This window comes from Mirounga leonina, unplaced genomic scaffold (assembly GCF_011800145.1).
Source record: "Mirounga leonina isolate KUSES-001 unplaced genomic scaffold, KU_Mleo_1.0 Mir_101609, whole genome shotgun sequence".
Lineage (NCBI taxonomy): Eukaryota > Metazoa > Chordata > Mammalia > Carnivora > Phocidae > Mirounga > Mirounga leonina.
In genome coordinates, this window is record NW_023270164.1 from 12839412 (window position 1) to 12864244 (window position 24833).

The 24833-nt window shown below is 53.5% G+C and overlaps 1 protein-coding gene across 3 annotated transcripts; it reads right to left on the minus strand.

Moving 5' to 3' along the window:
- On the minus strand, positions 1 to 24677 carry CACNA1F (calcium voltage-gated channel subunit alpha1 F). Of its 3 annotated transcripts, none has more exons than XM_035002885.1 (48): positions 24653 to 24677; positions 22906 to 23158; positions 22421 to 22526; positions 22042 to 22181; positions 21654 to 21796; positions 21417 to 21569; positions 20615 to 20811; positions 20402 to 20505; positions 19501 to 19658; positions 19154 to 19237; positions 18947 to 19040; positions 18750 to 18776; positions 18437 to 18597; positions 17291 to 17516; positions 16028 to 16235; positions 15808 to 15928; positions 15611 to 15692; positions 14665 to 14710; positions 14425 to 14476; positions 13393 to 13549; positions 13077 to 13206; positions 12804 to 12863; positions 12548 to 12654; positions 12369 to 12456; positions 11859 to 11966; positions 11719 to 11771; positions 10579 to 10725; positions 9566 to 9767; positions 9309 to 9467; positions 8393 to 8503; positions 8069 to 8152; positions 7221 to 7241; positions 6885 to 7013; positions 6436 to 6501; positions 6080 to 6171; positions 5462 to 5621; positions 4884 to 5011; positions 4513 to 4609; positions 4222 to 4324; positions 3855 to 3956; positions 3552 to 3682; positions 3172 to 3306; positions 2722 to 2891; positions 1685 to 1810; positions 1456 to 1583; positions 1234 to 1346; positions 528 to 725; positions 1 to 231 (listed from the first exon to the last, which is right to left on the minus strand). In XM_035002885.1, exons 1-48 carry the CDS (start codon positions 24675 to 24677, stop codon positions 1 to 3), a joined length of 5916 nt encoding a protein of 1971 aa, XP_034858776.1. The 3 variants fall into 3 exon arrangements, with proteins under 3 accessions (XP_034858776.1, XP_034858771.1, XP_034858781.1); XM_035002880.1 differs by having other exon boundaries at positions 19468 to 19658; XM_035002890.1 differs by having other exon boundaries at positions 19468 to 19658; positions 22998 to 23002; positions 24603 to 24677.
- Positions 24678 to 24833: the final 156 nt, after the last annotated feature.

Genomic DNA, 24833 nt, shown 5'->3' on the forward strand with positions numbered 1-24833 from the left:
TCAGAGGGCATGGACACAGGCCATTTCATCTCCCAGGTCCTCCTCATCGAAGCGAGAGAGGATCGATTCCTCATCACTATACAGGGAGCTGGTCCCTTGTGCCAGCAGGTCACTGGCGGCACTGTCCATCTCGTCCAGTGTCAGGCGACACGCATCTGCAATCTCCTGCTTGGCCAGGGCCACAAAGCGTGGGTCTCGGGCGAAGAGGCCCAGGCCCTCGGAGATGAGCACCTGGGGGTACAGATGGCATCAGAGTTGGAGAGGGCACAGCATGGAATCAAAGCAGTGGGCACAGAGGGCTCAGTGTACATAGATGATGCACCATCCGTGAAGGAGTGCAGGGAAGTCACTGGGGACACTGGTGCACACACATCATGCTGAGCAGAAGTCGCAGAGCAAAGGGATAGATAATCACATGCACAATGCAGAGACCGGAGGGTTGGGGGTGGGGCTTTTCCCTCCTTCCCAAGCTCCCACTTCTTCCCCTTCTCCCCCAACCCTCTTGCCCATGTCCCTTCTAGACTCACAGCTTCCACCAGGCTGTCAGCACTGCCCCTCTTGCCATGGCTGGAGTCCGAGTGGGTTCCAGGCACGTGCAGACAGGTGAAGGTGCGCAGCCGACCACTGGATTTGCCGAGGTATCCCTCCCCCGCTGCACCCTCCTCCACCAATAACAGTGGGGCATAGAGGAGCCGACCCCGTTGAGGAGGGGTTGCCCAGGAACCCTGGACCAGAATAAACACCAGGGGGATCAGAACTGATGGGTGGGATATGAGGATCTAGGACTCACCCCTGTGCCTACCTCTTACCACCGCCTACCCTCCAAACACAACTGGAATCAAACTGAATGCCTATATATCAGACTTGAGTTTATTCAAGAGCATAGAAGACCTAGCTTTAAATCTGAGCTCTGCCACTTACTGGCTGTATGATCTTGGGTAAGCCTCTCTGGGCCTCAGTTTCCTCATCTGTAAATTGGGACTAACAGCAGTACCTATCTCACTGGTACAGTGAGGCTTTTATGAATTCATTTTTTTGGGGGGGTGGGCAGCAAAGCAAAGTTTATTGAGCTCCCAAAGAGGGAGGGGACCCGAGTGGGTTGCCCCCCCCTTTTTTTTTGCTTTTGTGAATTCATACATGCCCCATTCTTCAGAAGACATGTGGTATGTTTGATAAATTCAGCCTAGGCTAACTCCACCGCTCCAGACCTCAGCACCCCATTCCCCACCTCACCTGCGCCCTGCTGGGCCCTGAGTTGCGCCCACGATGGTAGGTGCCTGGGATGGGTAAATCTTCACAACTGCCCTGGCGCCGCAGACACTGGATAGTGAAGGAAGGCTTCCGACCTGGGGGGCGGGGGGGAGGCATGGGAGGGCAAAGAAGAATGTCAATGGCACCCCAGCCCTCTGCCTTGCTTGCTCTTGGGGGGGCCCCAGGATCCATGCCCACTCTTACCTGCAGGTGTGGGGGGCAGCAGACGGCGGCGTGGTACGCTGTGTCCATCCAGGTATCTCTGGGGTCTGTGGGGTGGCAAAAGGATGGGGCGTGGGGGAGTCCCTGCCCGCTCGTCTAGATAGGAGAGGCTGTGCGGGAGAGAGGGCTGGGGTTGAGCTCAGGCCTGGGCATGGGTGATGGGGTCCCATTACTCCTGCCCTCCTGCACGTGGCTCATGGGGTCATCGTACATGTCATGGCCAGAGTCCTTGGTGGGGACTTCCTCTTCTTCATCCTGATTCTCCTGCTCTTCGGTTCCCTTGGGCTGAGAACTTCCTTCTTCTGGAATGGTGAAAATGAAACCCCCAGAGCTTCTCCTGGGGAAAGTGAAGTAAGTTAGACCAGATACCCCCACAGGTCCCCCTAATATGTGGCCCTGTGCTCCTGGTTCCTTCTTGTTCCATGCCCCATCCCCTACAGAAACACTGGGCTTTTGGGTTTTTTTTTTCAATTGGGAAAACTCACATAATATAAAATTAACTTGTCATCATTTTTTAATATTTTATTTATTTCTATATTTATTTATTTGAGAGAGAGACTGGGGGAGGAGCAGGGGGAGAATGAGAGAGAGAATCCCAAGCAGACTCTGCGCTGAGTGCAGAGCCCGACTCAGGGCTGCATCTCATGACCCTGAGATCATGATCTGAACTGAAATCAAGAGTCGGATGCTTAACTGACTGAGCCACCCAGGCGCCCCAACCTGTCATCATTTTAAAATGAACATGGGATTTCTTTTAGTAGATGTTTCTCATGGGAAGGACTCAGCATTTCAAAAAAATCAAAGTTGGCCTGTTGAAGAGACACTGTCAACACAGAAACTGGGGGTATATTGGGGGGAGGTGAGGAGGAGGCTGTAAACGCTAGGTGTGACTTCACTTCCTTCTTTCATTATCCCTGTGAGGGAAGTGCTGTTATCATCCCCCTTTTACAGGTGACAAAATTGAGGACCATGGAAACTGAGTGACTAGCCCAAGGTCACTTGGCAAATGGCAGAGCCAGGATTTGAACTGAAACTCATTTAGTTTCGTGTTATGTGCTTTTTGTATTAAGCCTTTGCATTGCCTTTCTCATATGAGTCCCTTCTTACCCTCTGTTCCCATCTGAGCCCTTGGGTCCCTTCCATCCTTCCCAAATTTCCATTCAAAGGCCCCCTTGCCCCTGAATTTCCCCCATGTAGCGGCTAGACCCTGCCTTCCCTTACAATATCCCACCAGACCCCTGACCATACCTGTGGCCATGGGATCCAGCCTGGGGTCCACTGGGCTGTCTGGAATTGGGAGCCCCCCCATCGTCATCACTGGGCCCAAGGGAGAGTGAGTCTGGAGGTCTGTCCCCAACAGGCAGAGACACAGAAATCACGGAGCTCCGGCGAGATGGGGGCTGGGAGCCCATTGGGGCCTGTGGAAGTCACAGGGCTGAATGTTGCCATTCATGTTACATCTAAGTCACTTGGTCAGTGACACAAGTCACTTGAAGTTTATTTCCAGTGACCTCCCTAGGGGCTGAATCTGGGTCTCACCCTCCAACAGTGGATGGTAGGTATCAAATAAACGTTTGCCTGTTGTAGGGGAGCTTCTCTGGGGGCCTCTTTCCCAAAGGCAATGTCAAAGTTACATAAGGAATTAAAGCAGTCTTTTTTACAATCAAATTCCTTAGGGGAGTGAAAACTTGCCCTCACTTTGTACGTTTCTGGGTTCTTCTCATCTTCCTCCTCCTCTCCCTCCTGCCCCTCTTCCTCCTCCTCCTCATCTGTGTCACAAGTGAGGGCCTGCCTGATCTCAGGACCCAAGTCCTGTAGGCTCCTCAGACCAGCCTGTGGGGGTAGAAAAATAGGGAAGCAAGGCAGCTCAGGGTCCAAACCCCCCCGTTCATGAGCCTGCTCCCCATGCAGGAGTGTGGGGTGTGGTAAAGGGTCCCTCAGCCACCCCTGACCCTCTGTGAGTCCTGGGACCTCTGTTTCCTCGTCTGTGACATGGGTTCCATGAGATCCAGAGGGCAGTCAACCTCAGCCCCAGTGCTCCTGCATACCCCTGCCCACCCAGGCCCCTCTCTGAAGACCTGAAGGGCAGAGGAGGTACTTGAGGGGGCCTCGCTCCCTAGAAGCCCCTTTTCTTTCCTCCGCCTGAATTTGCGGAAATAGTCCTGGATCAGAAATGTGGCGTAGAATTTGCCCACGGTGACCTCTTCCTCTGGGGGCAAGGGAGAAGAGGCAAGGTCACATAGGGGTCCTCTGTTCCCCCTACCCACAGCATAGACTCTCCTTCGCCGCCCCCCCCCCCTCCATCCAGTGCTAGTTTTGTGATGGTGAGCAATCATTTGACATTTGGACGGGCTCAAGGAATTGGGGTGGAGCTAGCTCACCGTCAGCAGGGGGGATGACCTCATCTAGCAGCTTCTGCTTCAACCGCTTCCAGATCTTTTTGATGACAATCCGCAGCTCCTGATTGGCTTGTTCCAGGTTCCCTGCATCAGGAGAGGATGTGGGGCATGAGCCAATAGGAGGAGCCCTTCACAGCCACTCCTTCCCTGTTGGAAGGGGCTTCACAAGCTTCTACCGCAGTCACACACCATCCCCATTGAACAGGTGGTAAAACAGGCCTGGAGAAACCAAAGTCACTCATTTTGAGGTTCAGAGCCAGGAGCCAGGCCCATCACTCAATGAGATTGATCCCTGCATCCTCCCCAGTGGCCCTCCTGCTCCTGCCCCTTCCCCATCCCTCCCATGCACCTTCTGTCTTGATCTTCAAGGATGTCCGAACCAGGGCAAAGAGTGTGGCATTGAATGTCACTGTCCCATCTGAGTTGAGGGGCATGTTCATCGCCACAAGTCTCTACACACACCAGGGACATGGAACCCACTTTGAGCAAATGCCAGGGATGAAGACATTGGATGCCCAGGGGCAGAAACCTTTGAAGATAAAACCAAGCACACCCTCCCCACGCAAGACAGGGTCCCTGCCCACCCCTGCCATGTGGTGGACAGCCCTCTCAGAGGTGGGAGGTGGGCAGGGGCACAGACCTTGCAGGCCACTCGGTGTGGGCACAGCTTCCCAAATCCCAAGGGGGGCTGGATACGTCTCAGCAGGGCAACCACATCCAGGTGCTTGATGCGGCCCCTGACACAGGTGGGGGTGGGTGGGAGGCACCGCTGGATTGGAGATACCTCTATCCCTTTCTGAAGACTCCACCAGCTCATCTCTACCTCCCCCCACCCTGCAACAACCCAGAGCCTGCCAGGGAAGAATCCGAGGGCAGTTGGGGAAGGCAGAGAACAGAGGCAGTGGGAACCTTGAGGCATCTATTGGGTAATGGGAGGTACAGGTCAGAGGTTCTGGGGCTGGGGGACTGGGTGGGGCAGTGCAATCCCAGTTCTGTGGTTATAGGCTATACTTGGCTCCAGGGTCATATTCAGACCAGATCCTCTTGAATTCATCGAGGTGATGGGGGCCCAGGATGGACCAATCTCTGGTTAGATAATCAAAGTTATCCATGATGACAGCCACAAAGAGATTTATGATCTGTGGGCCAGTGAACAGTGGGGGTTAGCTGAAGGGCAGAGCCAAGCGTGGGGGGTTGGTGGGACACTGAGGTAAACTTATGGTTACTGGGTCACGAGTCCCTGGGTTGATCCTTTTTTTTTTTTTTTAAAGATTTCATTTATTTATTTGACAGAGAGAGACACAGCGAGAGAAGGAACACAAGCAGGGAGAGCAGCAGGCAGAGGGAGAAGCAGGCTTCCCGCTGAGCAGGGAGCCCGATGCGGGGCTCGACCCCAGGACCCTGGGATCACGACCCGAGCCGAAGGCAGATGCTTAACGACTGAGCCACCCAGGCGCCCCTCCCTGGGTTGATCTTATCAGACCAGCCCTTTCACCCGCTCTGAAGATCTGGGCTCCCCACCTTGTCCCCAGACCCCTCAGGGCCAGCCCCCACGGCAGTGGTGGTGGTTGTGGGGAAACCGTCCTCACCAGGAAGGCACAGAGCATGAAGAAGCTGATAAAATAGGCGATGGCAAAATTGCTACCACAGGTAAACTCCTCGCCAGGGCTGACGTCAGACTCAGGGTCACACCGATTCCCGGGAAGGCTGGCAAGCATTATCTCCTGCCATGCCTCACCAGTGGCACACCTGGGGGTCACACAAGGAGGCCATCCTGGAGGGGAGGCTATGAAGACATGGCAAGTGGCATTGTGGGGGCTGGAGGGGTGAGAAGATGATCCACTTCTTGCCAGGGGTTACATCTGGCACAGATAGATTCCATAAAGCATTTCAATATTTTAAAAGCTGGTGTGGCCATGATGATGACAGTCATGTTCATCGGGTATCCCCATTTCAGTCCCCATGTTACTGATAGGGCACTGAGGCTTAAGAAGAGGATATACCTGCCAGCTAGAAAAAGGATGGCTGAGGCTAGATTATTACACAAGACCCTTCAGATCAGAGCCATAAAAGGTCTCAGGCAAAATAGAGCCCCATGCTGCCCTGTTATTTCTACAGCTCAGGCATTCTGGGGCCCAGACAGGGTGTGTGGGGACCCAAGGGCATGCTGGGGACCAAGATGACAGTGGAGGGGGTGTAGATGTCACCTGAACAAAAGCAGCACAGCCTGTGGAAAGGTCTGGAAGTTGTTGTTTCGGTTGATCTGTGTGCCATCCTGAAGAGCCACCTTGCCAAACATCTGTGGGTGCACAGGGCATGTGTCAGAGGGGCAAACCCATATGTTGCCCCCACAGGTTGTCACCCATTTCACAATTTCTAATACTCAAAAGATCCTCACAACCCTGACCTGCAGGCACTGCTGATCCCATTTCACAGACGTGTGGACTGACTCAGTGTCATCCAGCTTGTCTTTCAACCCACCACCCCCACTGTAGGTGAATTCCTACCCAACGCCCCTCAGCAGAGGAGTGCCTGAGGGATGCTCCCTAGGGTCCCCACTTGCCTGCATCCCAATGACTGCGTAAATGAAGAATATCATTGCGATGAGAAGAGCCACATAGGGCAAGGCCTATGGGGGTGGAGAGGAGGATAGATATTCAGGTCCAAGCAGAGAACTATAAGCCCCAGAGAACTATCAGCCCCAGAAACTATAAGCCCTTGAGGGACACTGCTCCCTCAAGCCTGGGCCTGCAGAAAGATGTGGCCCATCCCCAAAGTGCCCGTGACTACCAGTGTCTCCCAAATGTGGACACGGTATTAAATACAATAGAATACAGTCAGTGAGGCCAAGGCATGTTGGGAATTAGGAGCCTAGAAAAACAGAGAAAACCAGAAATGGTAAATTGCAGATGGGTATGGCACACTGGGAGATGTAGTTCTTGGGGTGGTAAAGGGACAGGCTGAGAGGTGTGAGATGGGGGTGAGGGGTGGTCAAAGGGATGGGGGGGTTACCTGGAAGGACTTGATGAATGTCCAGAGCAATGTGCGGATTCCTTCACCTTTACTGAGAAGCTTGACTAGCCGCATGACTCGGAAGAGGCGAAAGAAAGTGATGGAAATGCGGGAACTGTCCTCAGAGCTCTGAGGTTGGGGGTGTGGTAGGTATGATCAGTCTACATTTGCCCCAGCCATCTCCCTGTCTCATGCCTAGGCCCTCCCAGCCCCCAAATCCCTCAGGACTCAGGCCCCAGGATGGTCAGGTAACCTTTCTAAGGACTCTCAGGAAGAAAGGAAGGGAGGGTGGGTGTGGAAAGAAGCATAGAGTCCCTGTTGTGAGGTGGGGGCTACCTCGCCAAGGTGACCACCATTCTGAAGGGAGATATGGCCAAGACAGAGGTGACAGAGGAGAGGATGAGATCACAGGCCCGAAGGGAGCAAGAACAAAGGGAGAAATGAGGTAGAGATATAGGGGATGATGGTAGAGTCATTATTCAAGGGATGATGGAGAAGGTTATATGGTAGTGGATCAAGATGGTTGTGGGAAAAGTTGGCAATGAGGGTGGAAGAGAAATGAGACAGTACAGGAAATGATGGCAGAGAGCCAGTGGAGCCAATGGAGGAAATGATGGAATCAGTGGTTTCATGGAGATGATGGAGATTAGAGAACCGGTGGAGGAGCCAATGGAGAAGCCAGTGACGGAGACATGGAACCAGCACCATTGTCAATGGAGGTGATAGAGCCATGTAGTACCCAATGGAGGAGATGATGGAGCCAATAGTGGAGTCAGTGGTGATGACAGAGCCGTGAAAGATCCAGTGTCGGAGACAGTGGAGTCGTTGGAGGAAATGGAGCCAATGAAGCAGTCAGAAGAGACGATGGAGCCAAAGCAGGAGTTGGTGGGGATGATGGAGCCAATGGAGGGGATATAGAAGCAATGAAGGAAATAACAGAAATAACAGGAGAGTCATTTTAGGAGATGGCAGAACCAGAGGATAGGTTGCAAATGGAATAAGGGAGCTGGTGGAGGGGGACTTTGGCTAAACCCGACAGGGACTCGGGAGATACAGAGCTAGAGTGAGGATCACTGAGTCTTCAGGAGTAGGGTGGAGGTAAGTGAGAGGCACCTACTCATATGAAAGAAAACCCTGGGGTTGAGGTGGGGGAAGGTTGGGTTTGTGGAGAGGCCAGTCCTTACGTTGACTTCAGTGACGGCAATGTCCACTACACTGCCCACCACAATAAGAGCATCAAATGTGTTCCAGGCATCGGTAAAGTAATGCTGTAGGCAGGAAAAAAGTAGAGCCTTGTCTTCTCAGAGCTAGCAAGCTAGCACAGGGGGCCAGTGGTAGGGGATATTGTAGAGGCAGGGCCCAGCTTGGACCACATGATGGGCCTGCATCTGGATCCCTCTCACTCCCTGGTCTCATGAGCCCTTGGTAGCTGCCCCCTGAGAGCTCTGCAAGGAGCTCCACCCCCAAGGAATTCACCAGTGCAGGTGAGTCTAGGGCTAGGGGGGCACCTTAGGTTTGAAGGCGATGATTTTGAGCACCATCTCAATAGTGAAGAGGCCAGTGAAGACCATGTTGAGGATGTCCATGGCGTAGTTAAAGGGAGCAGTCTGTTCATAGTGCTGGGAGAGAAAACCAGGTGTGAGGACAGAGCCTGAGTCAGAGACCTTTCCACCTACAACCAAATATTTTCTGGCTTGGACTGAGGTGAGTCTGGAGACGTGGTAGCACTGTGCGTTGGCCAAACCCTTCACACTGTCTGTATCCCAACATGGATATTGGAAAGCCCAGCTCTCGATTTCCTAGCTTTCCTTGCAGCTACTTCTGACTAATGAGACAGAAACAGAAATCAGCTTCTGTGAAAACTATTTTTGCTCTCCAATAAAGGGCTTAAATGAGGAGAGCTCCCTGGTGCAACCTTCCCTCTTTTTTCCTGCCTTGAATGTGGTTTTGATGCCTGGAGCTGTGGCAGTCATTTTGTGACCATGAAGCAACAATCATGAGAATGAAAGCCAGCTTGTTAAGAATGGTGGAGGAGAAAGAGCTTGGATACCTGATGAACAATGATTAAACAGTCTACCTCTACACTTCTTGTTATATGAGGTAGCTACCATATTTTGTTGACTCCAATATGCACATCTTTTCACATTTGGAATCTCTGAAATTGGGGTGCATTTCACAATCAATGGCAACTTACAATGGTCATCTGCCATTTTCCCCACATTCTTATATCTTTTAAGTCAGGATGCAACTTCCAATTATTGGCCTTAGATTTGAAGAGATGTGGCAAATATTTTTATAGCTTAAGTCTCTGTCAGTTGGGGGTTTTATTACTTGCAGCCTAAAGCATTCCTAATGGTTCCCAGAGGATTGTGTGGACAGAATAGGGTAAGGTGTCTGGCAGGGGTCAGGGTGGGGAGCTCAGACCTGCATGGCTAGAGCAACCGTGTTGAGCAGGATGAGCAGGAACATGAGGTACTCGAAGGCAGCAGAGTTCACAGTGGCCCACACACGATACTGATGTGGGTTCTTGGGGATGTAGCGGCGGAGTGGCTGGGCCTTGAGGGCGTACTCCACACACTGGCGCTGCATATGGGTGCAGGGCATGAGTGAGCAGTGGGATCCCAAGGCAAGGGGGTGGTGGGGAGGGGCTGGAGGTCATAAGGTGAGGGGTCAGAGGTCACCTGGTTCTTGTCCAGCTCACAGTTTTGGTACTCCTGCTCGCCCTGGGCACGGAAGGTGATGATGACAAAGCCCACAAAGATGTTCATCATGAAGAATGCAATGATGATGATGTAGACAATAAAGAACACTGAGATCTCCACGTGGTAATTATAGATAGGGCCCTTGTCCTCTGCGTTTGCGTCGATGGCCTTGTATAATAGACTGGGGAACCAGTGGGAGTAGGTGAGGAGATAGCCCAGCCCCCTGAGACCTGTCTCCAGACACCTTATAACAGACACTCTAGAATCTCCTGCTTGGCACCCTAAAGGCCCCAAATCCCCTGACCTAACCACCTGGGACCTCCATGCATACCCCAAGCGACCCCACCTAACCTCAAAGACTCTTAAATTTCCTGTATCAGCCCTCTGGAGACCCAGAGATACTCATACAACCCTCTAGAGAATCCCCACCCCGGTCCTCCAAGACCCCCAAATCCCTTAAGTTCCCATGGACCCCTAAATTCCCTTCTTTAGGCACCTGGAGATCCCCATGCAGCTCCCCAGAACTCACCCACAAGCCCCCAAAGATCTCTAAATCATGTCCCATCAACTTGAATTCCTTGCTTTCCGTGCTCCATCTTCCCAAAGATCTTCAACTAGAACCCCAAAGACTTGTACAGCTCTCTGAAAACCTCTGAATCTCCAGCTCCATCTCCTCTGAGACCTCCTCCAGTGCTCCCCTCCAGACCTCTACCTGGTCCCCCCCTAAATCCTACCCAGTCATTTCTAGACTTCCTCAGAGACCTCTAGCCTTCCTAGAGACACCCCCTACCCAGTCCCCAAAGCACCCCCAGCCAACTTCTGGAGGACCCCCACCCAGTCCTCTGATATGCTTACCAGTCCTCAAAAAAACCCTATCCAGTCTCAAGAGACCTTTACCACATCCCAAGATACTTCCCATCCATCCCCAGGGAGATCCCAGCCTAGAGACTCCTGCCCTGTCCCCTGCCCATCCCTGGGGCCCTGTTCCTTACGCAGGCCAGCCTTCGAAGGTGGAGACAGTGAACAAGGCCATCATGGCTGAGAGGACATTGTCAAAGTTGAAATCACTGTTGACCCAGAGCCGCTCCCGGACCAGGGGCCGTGATACATCTCCATCAGGGTAGACCAGGAAGGAACCCCTGTGGATGTTGCAGACAGGCTGGGTGGGTGAGCAGGGGTGGGAAGCTGGGGAAAGAGGACTGGGGTCTCCAGCATGGAGGCAGCAGGGCATAGTGATGAGGCTGGATAGCCGGGTTCAAATCCTGCCCCCCCCTTCATTTACTGGCTGGGTGACCTTGGGCATTTAACCTCTCTGTGCTTCAGTTTTCCCCATCTAATAAATAAGGATACTAACAGAACATATTTCCTGGCTTGTTACAGGATTAAGTCACTCAATGAGAATAGTGTCTGGCACATAGTTGGTACCATATCTGTTAGCTATCACCACCATTATTATCATCGTCACCTCCCAGGAAAAAGTAATACTAATAATCAACATTTATCAGCACTAAGTATATGCCAGGCACTGTGCTTAGCTTTACATGTAGAAACTTTACATTGTAATACACGCTCCAAGTAGTAACTCATTTACTCCTCACAGCAACCTTGTGAGATCTGCACTCTTTTCATCCCCATTTTTCAGTTAAGGAAAATGGGACTCAGCAAGGCTGAGAAATGTACCCAAGTCTCATGAGATGAACTTGAACCAGGAATGCCTGACTTCAAAGCCCATGCTTTCAATCACTACCTTCTACAGGAATTTCAAGATGGAAGCCTGGGACTTCGTGGCAGTGGCCATGGGTGGGGGGAGTGTTTGGGGATTTCTGGGGGGTCCAGAGTAGAATGTAGGTAACTCTGGAGAATGTGGAGAGGGGTTTGGGGAGGTACTGGGGGGTCTCTTAGGGCTTGGTGAGATCTGAGGGCCTCTGCAGCTCTTGGGAAAGTTCTGGGAGTGTGTTGTGGGGCCTTGGGGAATTCAGGGGGTTTGGGGGTCCTTGATAAAAACTGAGGGAGTGTCTGCAGTTCTTGGGAGGAAGCTCTAAGGTTCCAGGGGACTTGGTGAGATCTAGGGGCCTATTTGGCCTTTGGGAGGGGTTCCGAGCTCCATGAAGGGCAGGGTTTGGGGCACTCACTTGCATTCTTGGGGGGTGTGTTTGGCTTCATCAGTGCAACTGTAGAATTTCCCCTGTAGGGAAGATATTTGTCAGGCAGGTTCATCCCTTACTCCCCACCTTGACCCGTGCCCAGGCCTCCCTCCAGTGTTTCCTCTCACCTTGAAAAGCTGCACACCAATGCAGGCAAACATGAATTGCAGGAGCGTGGTCACAATCATGATATTCCCGATGGTCCGAATAGCCACGAACACACACTGCACCACGTGCTGCAGGCACCCACAAATATGGTTAACGAGACTGCAGGCCACAGCAGCCAGGGGGTAGGGATTCTGGGTGTAGATGGGGCTCAGGCACTCGGGCTGGGGATATCTGGTCGTGGATCAGGGATATGCGGTCAGGGCCATGTGGAATAATGTTTACCAGGAAGGGATATGTGGCCACATTTCAGGAACTTGGGTCAGAGAAATGTGGCCATGGGTAAGGAATTTATAGTCACTTGTAAGGAACATGGGTCAGGCCACGTGATCAGTGGTCCAGGATAGGTGGTTACATGTTGGGTCCAGGCTGTGTGGTCATGCATCCGTGCAAAAGGCCAGTCTGATCGGAGATCCTGGCCCTAGGAATGGGGCAGCATATGGGTCCTGTGGGTTTGGGTAGGGTTGGGTTACCTTGAGTCCCTTGGCCCTGTTGATGGCTCGGAGAGGCCTCAGTACTCGGAGTACCCTCAGAATCTTCACCACTGAAATGGCGCTGGAGCTGTGGAGGGGTCAGTCCTCAGGCCCTGGCCCAGGTTTGGCCTCTGCTCTGGGAGGAATGGAATGGGCAGGGGGTGGGGAGGGTCACTCACTGGATGCCAAAGGAGATGAGGGACACGCTGACCACCAGCAGATCCAACAGATTGAACCAGCTACGGCAGAAGGAGCCTCGGTGCAGGAAGGCCCCGAACACTGTCATCTGGGGGAAGGGGAGGAGGATATCAGGCTAGACTCTAGGTGTGGGGATAGAGAGGGGAGGAGGGTATGGAAACAGGAGAGGTGGGCTGTGGGGGCGGGTGCAGGGTGGTTTGGGGCAACTGGGGGTATGACTGGGGGCCTATTCGTTACCTTTAGTAGAATCTCCACGGTGAAAATGGAGGTGAAAGCATAATCAAAGTACCCCAGAATCTGGGGGGTGAGAAATAGGGGAAGCCACTGAGTCATAGCTGAGAGGAGTCCTAGGGGTATGTGTGTATATGTGTGCGGGCACGCATACCTTTCTGTAAGTTTTGCTGTACCTCCGTCTTCCTCTCCTTCCCTCCCTCTCTTTCTCCCTCCCTCTCCTTGTGCCCGTTAGGACACCCCTGGGAGTGTTCCCCCAGCCCCCAGCCAAAGGCTCACGTGGTTGCGGAAGGAGTGGGCTCGGATGGGGTCCTCAGCGGCCAGGGACACACTGCTGAGGATGATGAACACCAGGATAAGGTTGGTGAAGATATGGTGGTGGATGAGGGTGTGGCAGGCCTTCCTCAGCCTGGGGAGTGGAAAATGGGCTGTGGTCAGAACCCAGAAGCACAGAGTTGATTGGGAGAGCCCAAGGGAGACAGCTCAGCCTCTTTTGCATCAGGCCGTGCACCCTGCCAGAGGCTTGGCTGCTCCCTGGCCCTCCACCTGCCCCAGCCCCTCCTGCCTCAGCCCCCTACCCACTCCCAGCACTCACGGGTTGGTTTGGCTGAGACAGAAGAAGGCACTGCCCTCAGGGATAGGTACCACCTTCTCCTTGGGGACAACTTCCTGCAGGAGTTCCACACGACCTGCACCTCCTTCCTCCTCTTCCTCCTCCTCCTCTTCCTCCTCCTCCTCTTCTTCCTCCATGCCTGGCACCAGAAGAAGACCAAAAGACAGACAATTAATTGGAAAACCTATGTAAAGCACCTAGAATAGTGCTTGTCACATGGCAAATTCTTCCCATCTCCCTGCTAGAATGTCAGCTCCTCAGAGAAGGGATTTTAGCCTGTTTTGTTCACTGTTGTGTCTCCAGCACTTAGAACAGTGCGCAGGACACAGTAGAAGCTCAGGAAATGTCTGTTGAATGAACATCACCATCCTTGCAGTCCAATACACACTATTTTATAATAAAGGCTCTGAGAAGTTCTGCAGTAAAACAAAAGTGTTTCTCTTCTTTAATCTCAGCGTCCCAAATGTTGCTGGCCACACACCAAACCCATTACTTTTATTTATTTATTTAAATTCAGTTAGCCAACATATAGTACATCATTAGTTTTTGATGTCGTGCTCAATGATGCATTAGTTGAACACCCAGTGCTCATCACATCATGTGCCCTCCTTAATACCCATCACTCGACTACCCCATCCCCCCACCCACCTCCTCTTCCACCACCCTCAGTTTGTTTCCCAGAGTCGAGAGTCTGTCATGGTTTGTCTCCCTCTTGGATTTCTTCCCATTCAGTTTTCCCTCCCTTCCCCTATGGTCCTCTGTGCTATTTCTTATGTTTCACCATATGATAACTGTCTTTCTCTGACTGACTTAGTTCACTTACAATAATACCCTCCAGTTTCATCCATGTTGATGTAAATGGTAGGTATTCATCCTTTGTGATCAAGCCCATTACTTTCAAGATGATTCCTGAAAAGACTTCTCCTCAGAAAGGAAGATCTCAGGGGTCAAGAGCTCTGTCTGGGTGCTGTCTCTAAGGTCCCACACCTCCTCCACCTGGCCCTGCCCACTTGCCTGCTCCTTCATTCTTTCTGCCCTCCTCTTCCTCATTCTCCCCACCAGACACCTGGGGACAGAAAGATGGGGGTCACTGATGTTGGGGGATACACTATAAGATGGACCCAGGGGAGGCACAGAAGGAACAGAGTAATGGAGGGATGCACAGGCAGAGGATGGGGGTTAAAGACACACACATGTGGACAGGTATTGGTGGTAATGGGAGGTGTAGACCTAGTGCTCAGGCTTCTAACTCACCAACACTCCATTTTCCTGTGGGAGAGCCCCCTCAGTGCTCTTCTCCCTGTGAGAGAAAAGGGGAGTGATTGCTAAGGATTATGGCAGATAGGCGAGGCTGAGGGGGGTCAGTGCAATCAGAACAGACCTTTCTGAGGTCCCATAGAACCTCCCTGCTTCGGCCCTCATTCCCACAGTCTGTTCTTTTCAGAGCAGCCAAAGGGATCCTGTTAAATCTTAAGTCTGGCACATTCTTCCTCTGCTCACACCTCTCCCATGGCTCCCACTCACTCAGAACAAAAACCAAAGTCCTCACCATGGCTCAGAATGTCCCCAGTGGGGTCTCCCTATTCCCCCATTTGAGCTCACCTCATACCACTCTCCTCCTTGCTCACCCCACTCCAGACTCACTGGTTTCCTTGGTGTTTTATTGAATGTGCTGAATGTGCACCTCAGGACCTTTGCACTTGCTGTCCTCTTGTCTGAAGCACTCTTCCCCCAGATATTTTCATGGCTCACTTTCTCACTTCATTTGGGTGTCTCTTCAACTGTCACCTCTGTGTAAAGGCCTTCCTTGACTACCCTAACCAAAACAGCAACTTCCATTTCTCTCTATTCTTTTATTCCATTTTCTTTTTTTCATTATATATCATTAACATATATTTAATTATGTTATATATTCATTTGTTTGTATTTTGCTTGCCTTCCCCAAATAGAATGTCATCTTCGTGAAGGCGAGGACTCTGTCTACCTTGACCCCTGTCGTCTCCTCAGTGTCTAGAACATGGCCTGACACAAAGTAGGTGATCAATGAATGCATGTTGAATGAATAAGGGCCGACAGGTTGGATCTGGGGATATGGATTGCCAGGGTGACCGAGGCATCTCTGGTGGTGTGAGATGTATGTGTGGGGACCCAGTCAGCGATCCCAGGGAGAGACTATCTTGGGGGCAGAGTCAGACATCACCTGCCCTTGTCCTTGGCAGTCCCTGCATCTCCGCTGGCCAGGTTATCCACAGCAATGGCGAGAAACACGTTCAGAAGGATGTCTGGGGTGAGCTCAGGCTGCAAAGGATAGAGAAGCAGCCTGCCTGTGGACTGCCCACATCCCCTTAGCTACCCCTCGTTCTACCATCACCCAGCCCCTCAAGGCTCCAAGGATACAGTTGCCGCAGATGAAGAGGATGATAAAATAGACACACACCAGCATTCCTGGGAAGAAGGGGCCACCATAGGCCATGATACCATCATACATGACCGCGTTCCAGTCCTCACCTGTCAGGATCTGGGGGTGGGAGTTCACTGTGAAGCTCTTTGGACCCTCCCACCCCATGGTTCCCCCCTCCCCACCCGACCCACCTATCCCATGGTCTCCAGACCCCACCTGAAAGACAGTGAGGAGGGCCTGGGGGAAGGTATCAAAGGTGCTCCGCTTGGTGTGGGTCTGGTCAAAGTTGAACTTGCCCCCAAATAGCTGCATGCCAAGCAGGGAGAAGATGATGATGAAGAGGAAGAGGAGAAGCAGCAACGATGCAATGGATTTCATTGAATTGAGCAGTGATGCCACCAAATTGCTCAGAGATGCCCAGTGCCTGCAGCAGAGATGGAAGAGGCAGGGTTGACATGTCCAGTGGTGAGTCAGAAGCCAGGGCAGGACTCCAGCTTGCAATGCGCTGGGGGTGGGCCAGGTCAAAATGAGCTTTGGAGTTGGGTTGAGGTGAAGATGTGAGGAGAAGGTTGAGTTTGGGGTTAGGGTGGGCATTGAGGGTGTAATGAGAGATTATATGGAAGTTGATGAAGCTAGAATTGGGTTTCAGGTTGGGACTGGGATTGGGGTTAGGGGTTAAGAGAGTATTTGGGGTTTTAGATGACTGAGTTGGGGATAAGGCTGTGGTTGAGGGTTGGGATAGAAGAGGGGATAAGGATGAGATTGGGTCTGGGTCTGGGGTTGCAGCTGGAGATAGGCTACTGGTTAGGAGTTAGGGAATTGGGGTTGTGGTTAGTGATGGGGATTGGCTTCGAGTTAGGGATGAGATTGGAGATGGGGTTGGCCTTGGGATTGGGTGTTGAGGCTGTAGATGAGCTTGCATATGATGAGTGGCTAGAGGTTGGGGTTGGAGATGGTGTGATGGTTGCGGATGAGTATGGATGTGAGTTCAGAGATGGGGCTGGGAATAATGTTTGAGCTGGAGTTGAGGTTGATGAAGGGGATGGAAATGAAGTAGACACCCTCCCCAGTGGACTTTAATCTCCACGAGGTGAGGGGAGCCTGGGTGGCTCAGTCGGTTAAGCATCCAACTCTTGATTCCTGCTCAGGTCATGATCTCAGGGTTGTGAGATAGAGGCCCCTCTTCAGGCTCCTAGCCGGGCGTGGAGCTTGCTTAAGATTTTCTCTCTTTCCTTCTCCCTCTGCCCCTCTCCCCCAACTCGTGCTCTCTCTCTCTCTCAAAATAATCTCCATGAGGCGGGAACTTGTGTCTGCTTTGATTCCTGGTGTTTCTCTAGGGCCTGGAAGAGTGCCTGGCACGAAGTGGGCACTCAGTGGATATTTGCTGAATGAATGGTGGTGAGGCAGATAGTCACCAGAGCTGGGGAGGGGGCTGTCAGGGCTCTGCTTGGGGCCCCAATCCTCCCCTGCCCCACGCACCTAGTGACTTTAAAGATCCTGAGGAGGCGCACACATCGGAGCACTGAGATGCCCAGGGGCTGCATGGCGCCCACCTCCACCAGGGTGGTCTCCAGGATGCCTCCACAGACCACGAAGCAGTCAAAGCGGTTGAAGAAGGAAGAAACATAGGCAGAGGGGCCCAGACCGTACAACTTGAGAAGCATCTCCACCGTAAAAAGACAGAGCAACACCTTGTTGGCATACTCTATGGGGAGAGGGGCAGAGGTGACTGGATTGGCCAATTTCCTCGGTGATGTGTAGGGAGGGGCCATGGGGCGATCTGGGACAGCTGGTGTCAGGCCAGACACAGGCTGGTGGTAGGGCGAGGGTTAGGGATTGGGGTGAGTTTGTAGGTCAGAGTGGGTGAGGTTTTGGAGGGCTTGGAACTGGGGTGAGGGGCAGAGTCAGGGTGGGGGCCTCGGTCAGCCTCAATGAGTCCAGGAAAACTCCACTTCAAACGTAGTGTTAGAGTCTGGGGTTTATTTGGGATTGAGGCTGGTTTGAGGCTTGGGGGTCAGAAATGTGTTCAGTATTCAGGTTGGGGTTGAGATTAAAATGAATAACACTAAAAGCGAACACTTCTAAAATGTTAGCTTTATGTGGACCAAGCCATGTTCGAAGCACTTTTCACTTTAACTCACTTAATCCTTCCAACCACCCCATGAAGCGGATACGATTACTAGCCCCATTTTGTAGATGGGGAAACTGAGACACAGAGGGGTGAACCTGTCCAGACAGTGTGGAGTTAAGATTCCGGACCCTGGAGCCACCTGCCTGGGTTTGCCACTCACTAGCCAAGTCCTGGGATTAATCATTTAATTCTTCGGTACCTTGGTGCTCAGTACCGTGTGCCTTAGCACTTGCTTCACGTAAGGTTTCGGTGAAGAGAAATTGAGTCAGTACATGCAAAGTGCTGAGAACAGAGCTTGATGCACACGGCAAGTGCTCCAGAAGTGTAAGCTCCAATACAAGGTGGGATGGGACAGGCTAAGGTTTCTGCATTTATTAGGGCAGGAAGGCATTGTCTGGGGGTCTGAGGAACCCCAGAGATCCTGGATTTGGGTTTCTAGGGTGGAGGGAATTGGGGGCTGGGGAAGAGGGCTGGCAGTCTGGGGGGGGGCGCACCCTGGATCTGGGTGAGCCACATGGGCTGCCCGTGGTGCTCTGAGGCGATGGTCAGCGTGTTGAGGAAGACGAGCAGCAGAACAGCCCAGTAGCAGGCGGTGGACTTCACAGCCCGCCGGCAGCGCGCCCGAAGGCCCCGGTTGGCTCGGCGGAGGCGGCGGCTGGGGCGAAAGGCGAGGTCCCTGGCTGAAATCAGCTCCCTAAGCCAGGCCTGGGGGGCTCGGGTGAGGTGGCCTGGTGGTCATGGGGGACTTGGAGGTGGGGCTCACACAAAGCCAGGGGGCCCAAGAGTTCCGTAACTTTCCCAACTCACCAGACCCTGGTTTTCATGATCTTGTTTCTGGAAAAGAGGAGGATGGAAGGTGGGCGTCATAAGGGACTAAAGGGCAGTCAGTGGCTGGGGTTGGATGTCAGGGGCTGGGGTCAAGGTTAGAGGGTAAAGTAAGGATGGGGGTTGGGGTCTGGACTGGGTTCTGGGCCGGCCAGGGGTCAAGGGCTGGGGGCCCTCACAGGCAGCGTGTACAGCTGGCCAGAGCCCCCTCCTCTTCTTCCTCATCGCCTGGGGTCTCTGTCATCGAACCCGTGTCACTGGCTGGGAGGCTGGCTGCGGGCAGGGTGGGAATAGAGGTCAGTACATGAAGACCCCAGGGTTCCCCCCTTGGTTTGCTCCTCTGTCTACCCATCCCAGCCCCCTCCCCAATCTGGATGGACCCCCACCATGGCTGCTGGTGGAGCGGGTGGAGTGGCTGAACCAGCGCAGACGCCCATGTCTCCTAGCGGTCAGCTCTGCCAGCTGGGGCCCTGCGGGACAGGAAGGACAGTTGCGGAGCGTGGCCTGAGGCTGGGTTAAGGCCGTGGGGGGGTGGGGGGGGGCTGTTATTTGGAGTCTTTGCTCTGGGTACAGTCCGGGAAGGGTGTTCTGTGTCCTAGGCTGGACCTGGGGGCTGCGCCAGTTGGGGTGGGGTCTCAGGAGGGTAGCCCACATGAGAGGCATCTGTGGGCAGGGAATGGGCCTGACTGGGGGTGCCTACGGGGGCCGGCCCGGCCCTCTTCAGCCATAGCACCAAAGTTGCCGTCAGCTGAGGGGTCGTCGATGTCCAGCTCCTCTGCCTGAGTGATCCAGTCCAGGTAGCCTCGCAGGTCCTCCTCCAACTGCTGCTTCTCCCGCAGCTTCTGGAAATCCCCTCGTGCTTTGGCCTTCTCCCTCTCCTTGGAGAACTCCCTGAGGGAAGAAGATGGAGAGCTAGGTGGGGGAAGCACCCGGGCTCCCTTGCCTTCACCATTCCAGCCCCACTGGCCTCCTCGCTGTTCTTGGACTATGTCGAGCACATTCTCGCTTCGCACTGGCGGTTCCCTTTGCTTGGAGCATCCTTTCCTCGGATCTCCACCTGGCCCATTCCCTCATCTCTTGCACACTTCTACTCAGATGACACCTCACGGAGGTCTGTCCTGATTGTGCCTATCTGTAATTGCAAGATTTGCCCATTGCTATCCTTAGGCTTCCTTTCTTTCCATAGCACACATTCTGTATAAAACACTACATTATGGGAGGTGCCTGGCCGGCTCAGTCGGTAGAGCATGGGACTCTTAATCTCAGGGTTGTGAGTTCAAGCCCCTTATTGGGCGTGGGGCCTACTTGAAATAAGAAAAAATTTCAGCAACCCACTACACATATGCGTGGGGGGTGGGGTGGGGTGTGTGGGTGTGCGTAAACACAATCTGTTGTGTATGTTGCTATTATCTGTCTCTCCCCACCCGAATGTAACATCCAGGAAGACAGGGATTTTTGTCTTTTATTCCATTCCTAGAATGGTGTTTTGCACACAGTAGATGCTCAATGTTGACTGACCGAATGAAGGGGTATTTCAGATGGGTTCTGAAAGGATGCCTAGGAGTTTGCTAGGAAGAAAACAAGTGGGACAGGGGCTGAGGGGCAGTATGGGGGGAGGTGTCTAGGCTCCTCACCCACTCAGGACACCAAGCACAAGGTTGAGGACGAAGAAGGACCCAAAGATGACGAGACTCACGAAATATACCCAGGGCAGCTCATACCCCATGGCATCCTGCATCTGGGGAGAGAGAGGACATGCATCCCTCAGGATACACAGATGCTCTCGCCTGAGCTCAGGGAGGAAAGGCAGGTGCAGTCTCGCACTTTGTGCCCGTCGTCCACCTCACCCAGTAGAGCACATCGGTCCAGCCTTCCATGGTGACGCACTGGAAGACCGTCAGCATGGCGAAGAAGAAGTTGTCGAAGTTGGTGATGCCTCCGTTGGGCCCTGCCCAGCGCCCGCGGCACTCGGTCTGGTTCAGGGTGCACACGCGCCCAGATCCCGAAGACGCGCAGGGCGACGGGTCCTCCTCCGCTTCCACGTCTGTGGGAAGACTGGAGCTTTGTGTTCGGCAGCCTGCCGACCCACAGTCCCTGCTACCCTGGAGCCCCGCCCACCTGAGAAGTTCAACTCAGGGTTCGAGATTTTTCTCAATCGAGGGCAACTGTAAGCTCCTAACTCTGCTAGATCAGGATTCTGAGTCCTAACTACGGGTATCTGGGGAGTGGAACTGTAAAACTTGCGGTGGAATCTTGTAAATAACCGTGAGCCGTGAGCCTGGGGGAGGAGTCTTGTGAATTGGGAAGGGTCTCTTGAAAAGAGGGCGGGCGCAAGGCTTGGGCGGGAGTCTGGATAAAGGGCCTGAGTACTTGGGACCAGTTCCGGAGGATGGAGTCAAGCGCCAGGTAGGGTCTTGGCCTGTGGGTGGAGTCTTGTGATGGGGCGGAGCTATTGGCAAAAGGGCGGCTGTAGCCCGGGATTGAGGGCGGAGTCTTGAATAAGGGGGTGGGGCTTGTTATCTTGGGGGCGTGGAGCCTGCGCCTGGGGGTGGAGTCCTGTGGATTTGAGTGGGTTTTTCTGAGAACAGGGTGGGGCCTAGGAACCAGTGGAGGGGGGTGTCCTGTCCCGGGAGGGGTGGAATGGCTGACCAGATCCCAGGAAGTAACATGTCTTGTGCATGCGTCCAAGGAACAGCTCGAGTCCGATGATGGCATAGATGATGATGACGAAGAGCACGAGCAGTGCGATGTGCAGCAGCGGTACCAGCGCCTTCATGATGGAATTGAGCACTATGTGCAGGCCTGTGGGGACAGAGGGGCTAGGTCGGCCTAACCCCCCTCCGTCGCCCCTCCCCCACCGCCAACCTCCGGGGGCGTGCCACTCACTTGGGACCCCAGACACCAGCCTCAGCGGCCGCAGCACCCGAAACGCCCTCAACGCCTTCACATCGAAGCCCCCCGGCTTCCCCCCGGTGTGCAGGGTGTCCCCCGGCCGACCAGGGCCCTGCTCCAGTAGCACGCTGAACAGCCTGATGGGGTAGCACGGGATGAGGAGGCCGAGGTCGGGCCTGGGGACCTCCCTCCACCCCTCCCTTCTCAGAAAAGCACAGGTCCCCGTAACTGGAAATGCGAATAAGTTTAAAATATATTAATATTCCTGATTCTGGCTGCCAAATGGGGGCAGTCGGAAGCAGATATTTCCCTGAGCCCCGAATTCAGCGGGCCTGGGGTAGGAAGTTGAACTAAGGTGGGGGTGTCCCCTGCAGACGCGCACCCGACCACAACGATGATGAAGTCGAGTAGGTTCCAGCCATTGCGGATGTAGGCGCTGGGATGGAGCACCAGCCCATAGGCCACAATCTTGAGCACAGTCTCCACAGTGAAAATCACCAGGAATACATACTCCACTTGCTCCTGAGGGCGGAGGCCGGGGGCGGGGCGGGAGAGTGGGGAGTTATTTGGGGCTGGGGCTTGAGGGGGGCCGGGGTTAGGGAAGCATAGTCCGGGATCTAAGGTTGGCTGGATAGGAGAGGGTCATCTGAGTCAGCGAGGAGCGGGGATGGGGGGCTTGAAGGGTTGTGGTGTGGTTCTACTGGGGCTGTATCCGGCTTGGGGCGGGGGGGGGGGGGGGGGGGGGGCTGTGCGAGCCTCACCAGGTTGTGGTTGGCAGTGTTGGAGTCATCCTCTGGGAAGGGGATGTAGACCCCCAGGGCTACACAGTTGGCAAAGATGGTCAGCAGGATGAGGATGTCGAAGGGCCTCAGGTGGACAGTCAAGGACCCAGGCAGGTAGGTCTCAGCATCCCCACATTCCCTTGGGGCCCTCCCCATCCAGTGCTGACGCTTGACCCAGGGCGACCAACCCTGACATTCCCAACCCCTGCCCTGACCAAGTCTTTGACTTTGAACCCCCTAGAAACCTTAGCCATCCCAACTCTTGCTTTGATTTAGTCCTTGACTCTTGACACTCCTCCTCCCCCCAGTGCCTTCACCTTTCTCAACTCACCCTCTAATCCAGTTCTAGACTCTTGATCCCTAGTGACCTCAGCCTTCCTCCATTCTAGTCCTAACCTAATCCTTGACTCTTGGTACCCTGGTGACCCTCACCCCTGAGCCCTGCCCCTGGTCTTCCAGGATGCTTCCACTCCACAATGCTGATGCAGGATCGCCGCAGGGGGTTGGCCAGGGTGAGGCAGAAGAGCGCCCGGGGTGACCGCTGAGCACTGGCCACTGCCACTGTCTTGTGCTTACTGTGCTGAGTCCTTCGCTTAGGGGTCTCCAGGCCCCCCGCCCCGCTGATTTCTTCGCCCCCTGATGCTGGAGGCCCAGGGCACAGCCCCCATTCAGGACCGGGGCCTGCCCCATTGGCTGGGCTGGGCTCTGGGGTGGTGTCTGTGTGGAGAAACCGAGTCATGGAGGGAGGGGGGTATTGGGGCAATCATGGTTGCCTCCTTCCTGATCCCATCCCTGTGTCTGGGGGAAGGAGAGAAGAGCATGTAAAATTAGGGAGAGTTGGGGGGGTGCCTGAGTTAAGAGTTGGGGGGTAAGAGTTGGTGTTGTAATTGATTGGGGGTAGAGAGAATTTGTAGAGAAGGGAGGGTGAGATTACATTTCCAAGTAAAGTAGGTTTTGCTGTTAGACTTGGTAGGGAGTTTAAATTGGCATGAGGTAGGATTAAGTTTATAGCTGGAGGCAAATTTAGGGTTAAATTCGAGTGGTGGATTTTGGATTGGATTTAAATACAGGTAGGAGTGGAGTGTGTGAGTTGGGATTAGAATTAGTATCAAGGTTAGGGTTAAAGTTAAGTTTGGATGGGATTTGAATTTGGCATTGGGGTTTTCAGCTAAAACCATTCCCAATTCCTGTGGCCTCGTTCTAGCCTCTGAGGGGCAGTAGGTTGGCTTGGTTAAGATCCCCAGTGTTGGATGGGCAGTATGGGGAGAGGTGTCTAGGCTCCTCACCCACTCAGGACACCGAGCACTGCCGACCCACAGTCCCTGCTACCCTGGAGCCTGAAGTTGAAATCCTGACTCGACCACTTGGTAGCTGTGTTCAGCCTTGGGAAAATTATGCACCCTCCCTGAGCTTCAATTTCCTTATCTGGGTAATGGAAAGATAAGAGTACCTATATTATAGAGTCGTCGTGAGGATTAAGTGAGTTCAGCATTCAGAACAATGTCTGGCACAGAGTATTATTCCCATTTTGCAGGTAAGGAAATTGATGCAAAAAGGGAGGTGATTTGATGAAGTGGCTGAATTGGGATTCAAACATATGCAATCTCTGACTCCAAGCCTTCATGACTTACTGCCACCATCAAATGTGTTCATTCTCTCTCTCTCTCTCTCTCTCTCTCTCTCTAGTCCTTAAAAATTGATCTGCGCTCTTTTTGGAGAGTCAGAGACCACTCACTAACAGTATTGATATCTAGATGTTGGGGTTGAAGTTAGATGAACTTAGAGCTCATACTAAGGGCTGTATCTACATTGGGGTTTCGACTCTAACAGGGGTTCTCCCTCTGGTTGGTAAGGTTTGTGTTAGGATTGAGCTTGGGGCTGGCTTTGGAATTGGACTTGGGGTGGGCACTAGGATGGAGGTTGGGGCCAGGATTAGGGTTGGGATTCAGTTGGGAACTAAAGCTGTGGATGTGGCTGGGAGGCCATGGGGGCAGGGTCTGAGTCAGGCTGAGCGTCAGGGTTTAGGTGGCAGTAAGGCTATGTTTGGTTCTGGCTGGGATGGAAACAAGGTGATGTGGTTCTGGTTCCCGGGTGGCTCTCTGGGGGTGGGGTCCTGTTGGGCAGTAGAGGGGCAGAGGGGCAGAGGGGCAGAGGGTAGAGCAGAGCCTAGGCTTGCTCCAAGGGTCTGCAGGGGTGGAAGGCTGCTCTCACCTTTCCCGCCTTCAGATGCCGACATCCTCCTTTCCAGGTTGAAGAGCCATCTGCACACAGCCCCCCTCTTTTCCCCCAGCTTTAGAGAGATTAAGGTCACAGGGCGGGGCCATAGCAGGGTTGGATGGGAGGGTGAGTAGGGGTAAAGATGGGACATTTATGGGCTAGAGCCTGGCAACAG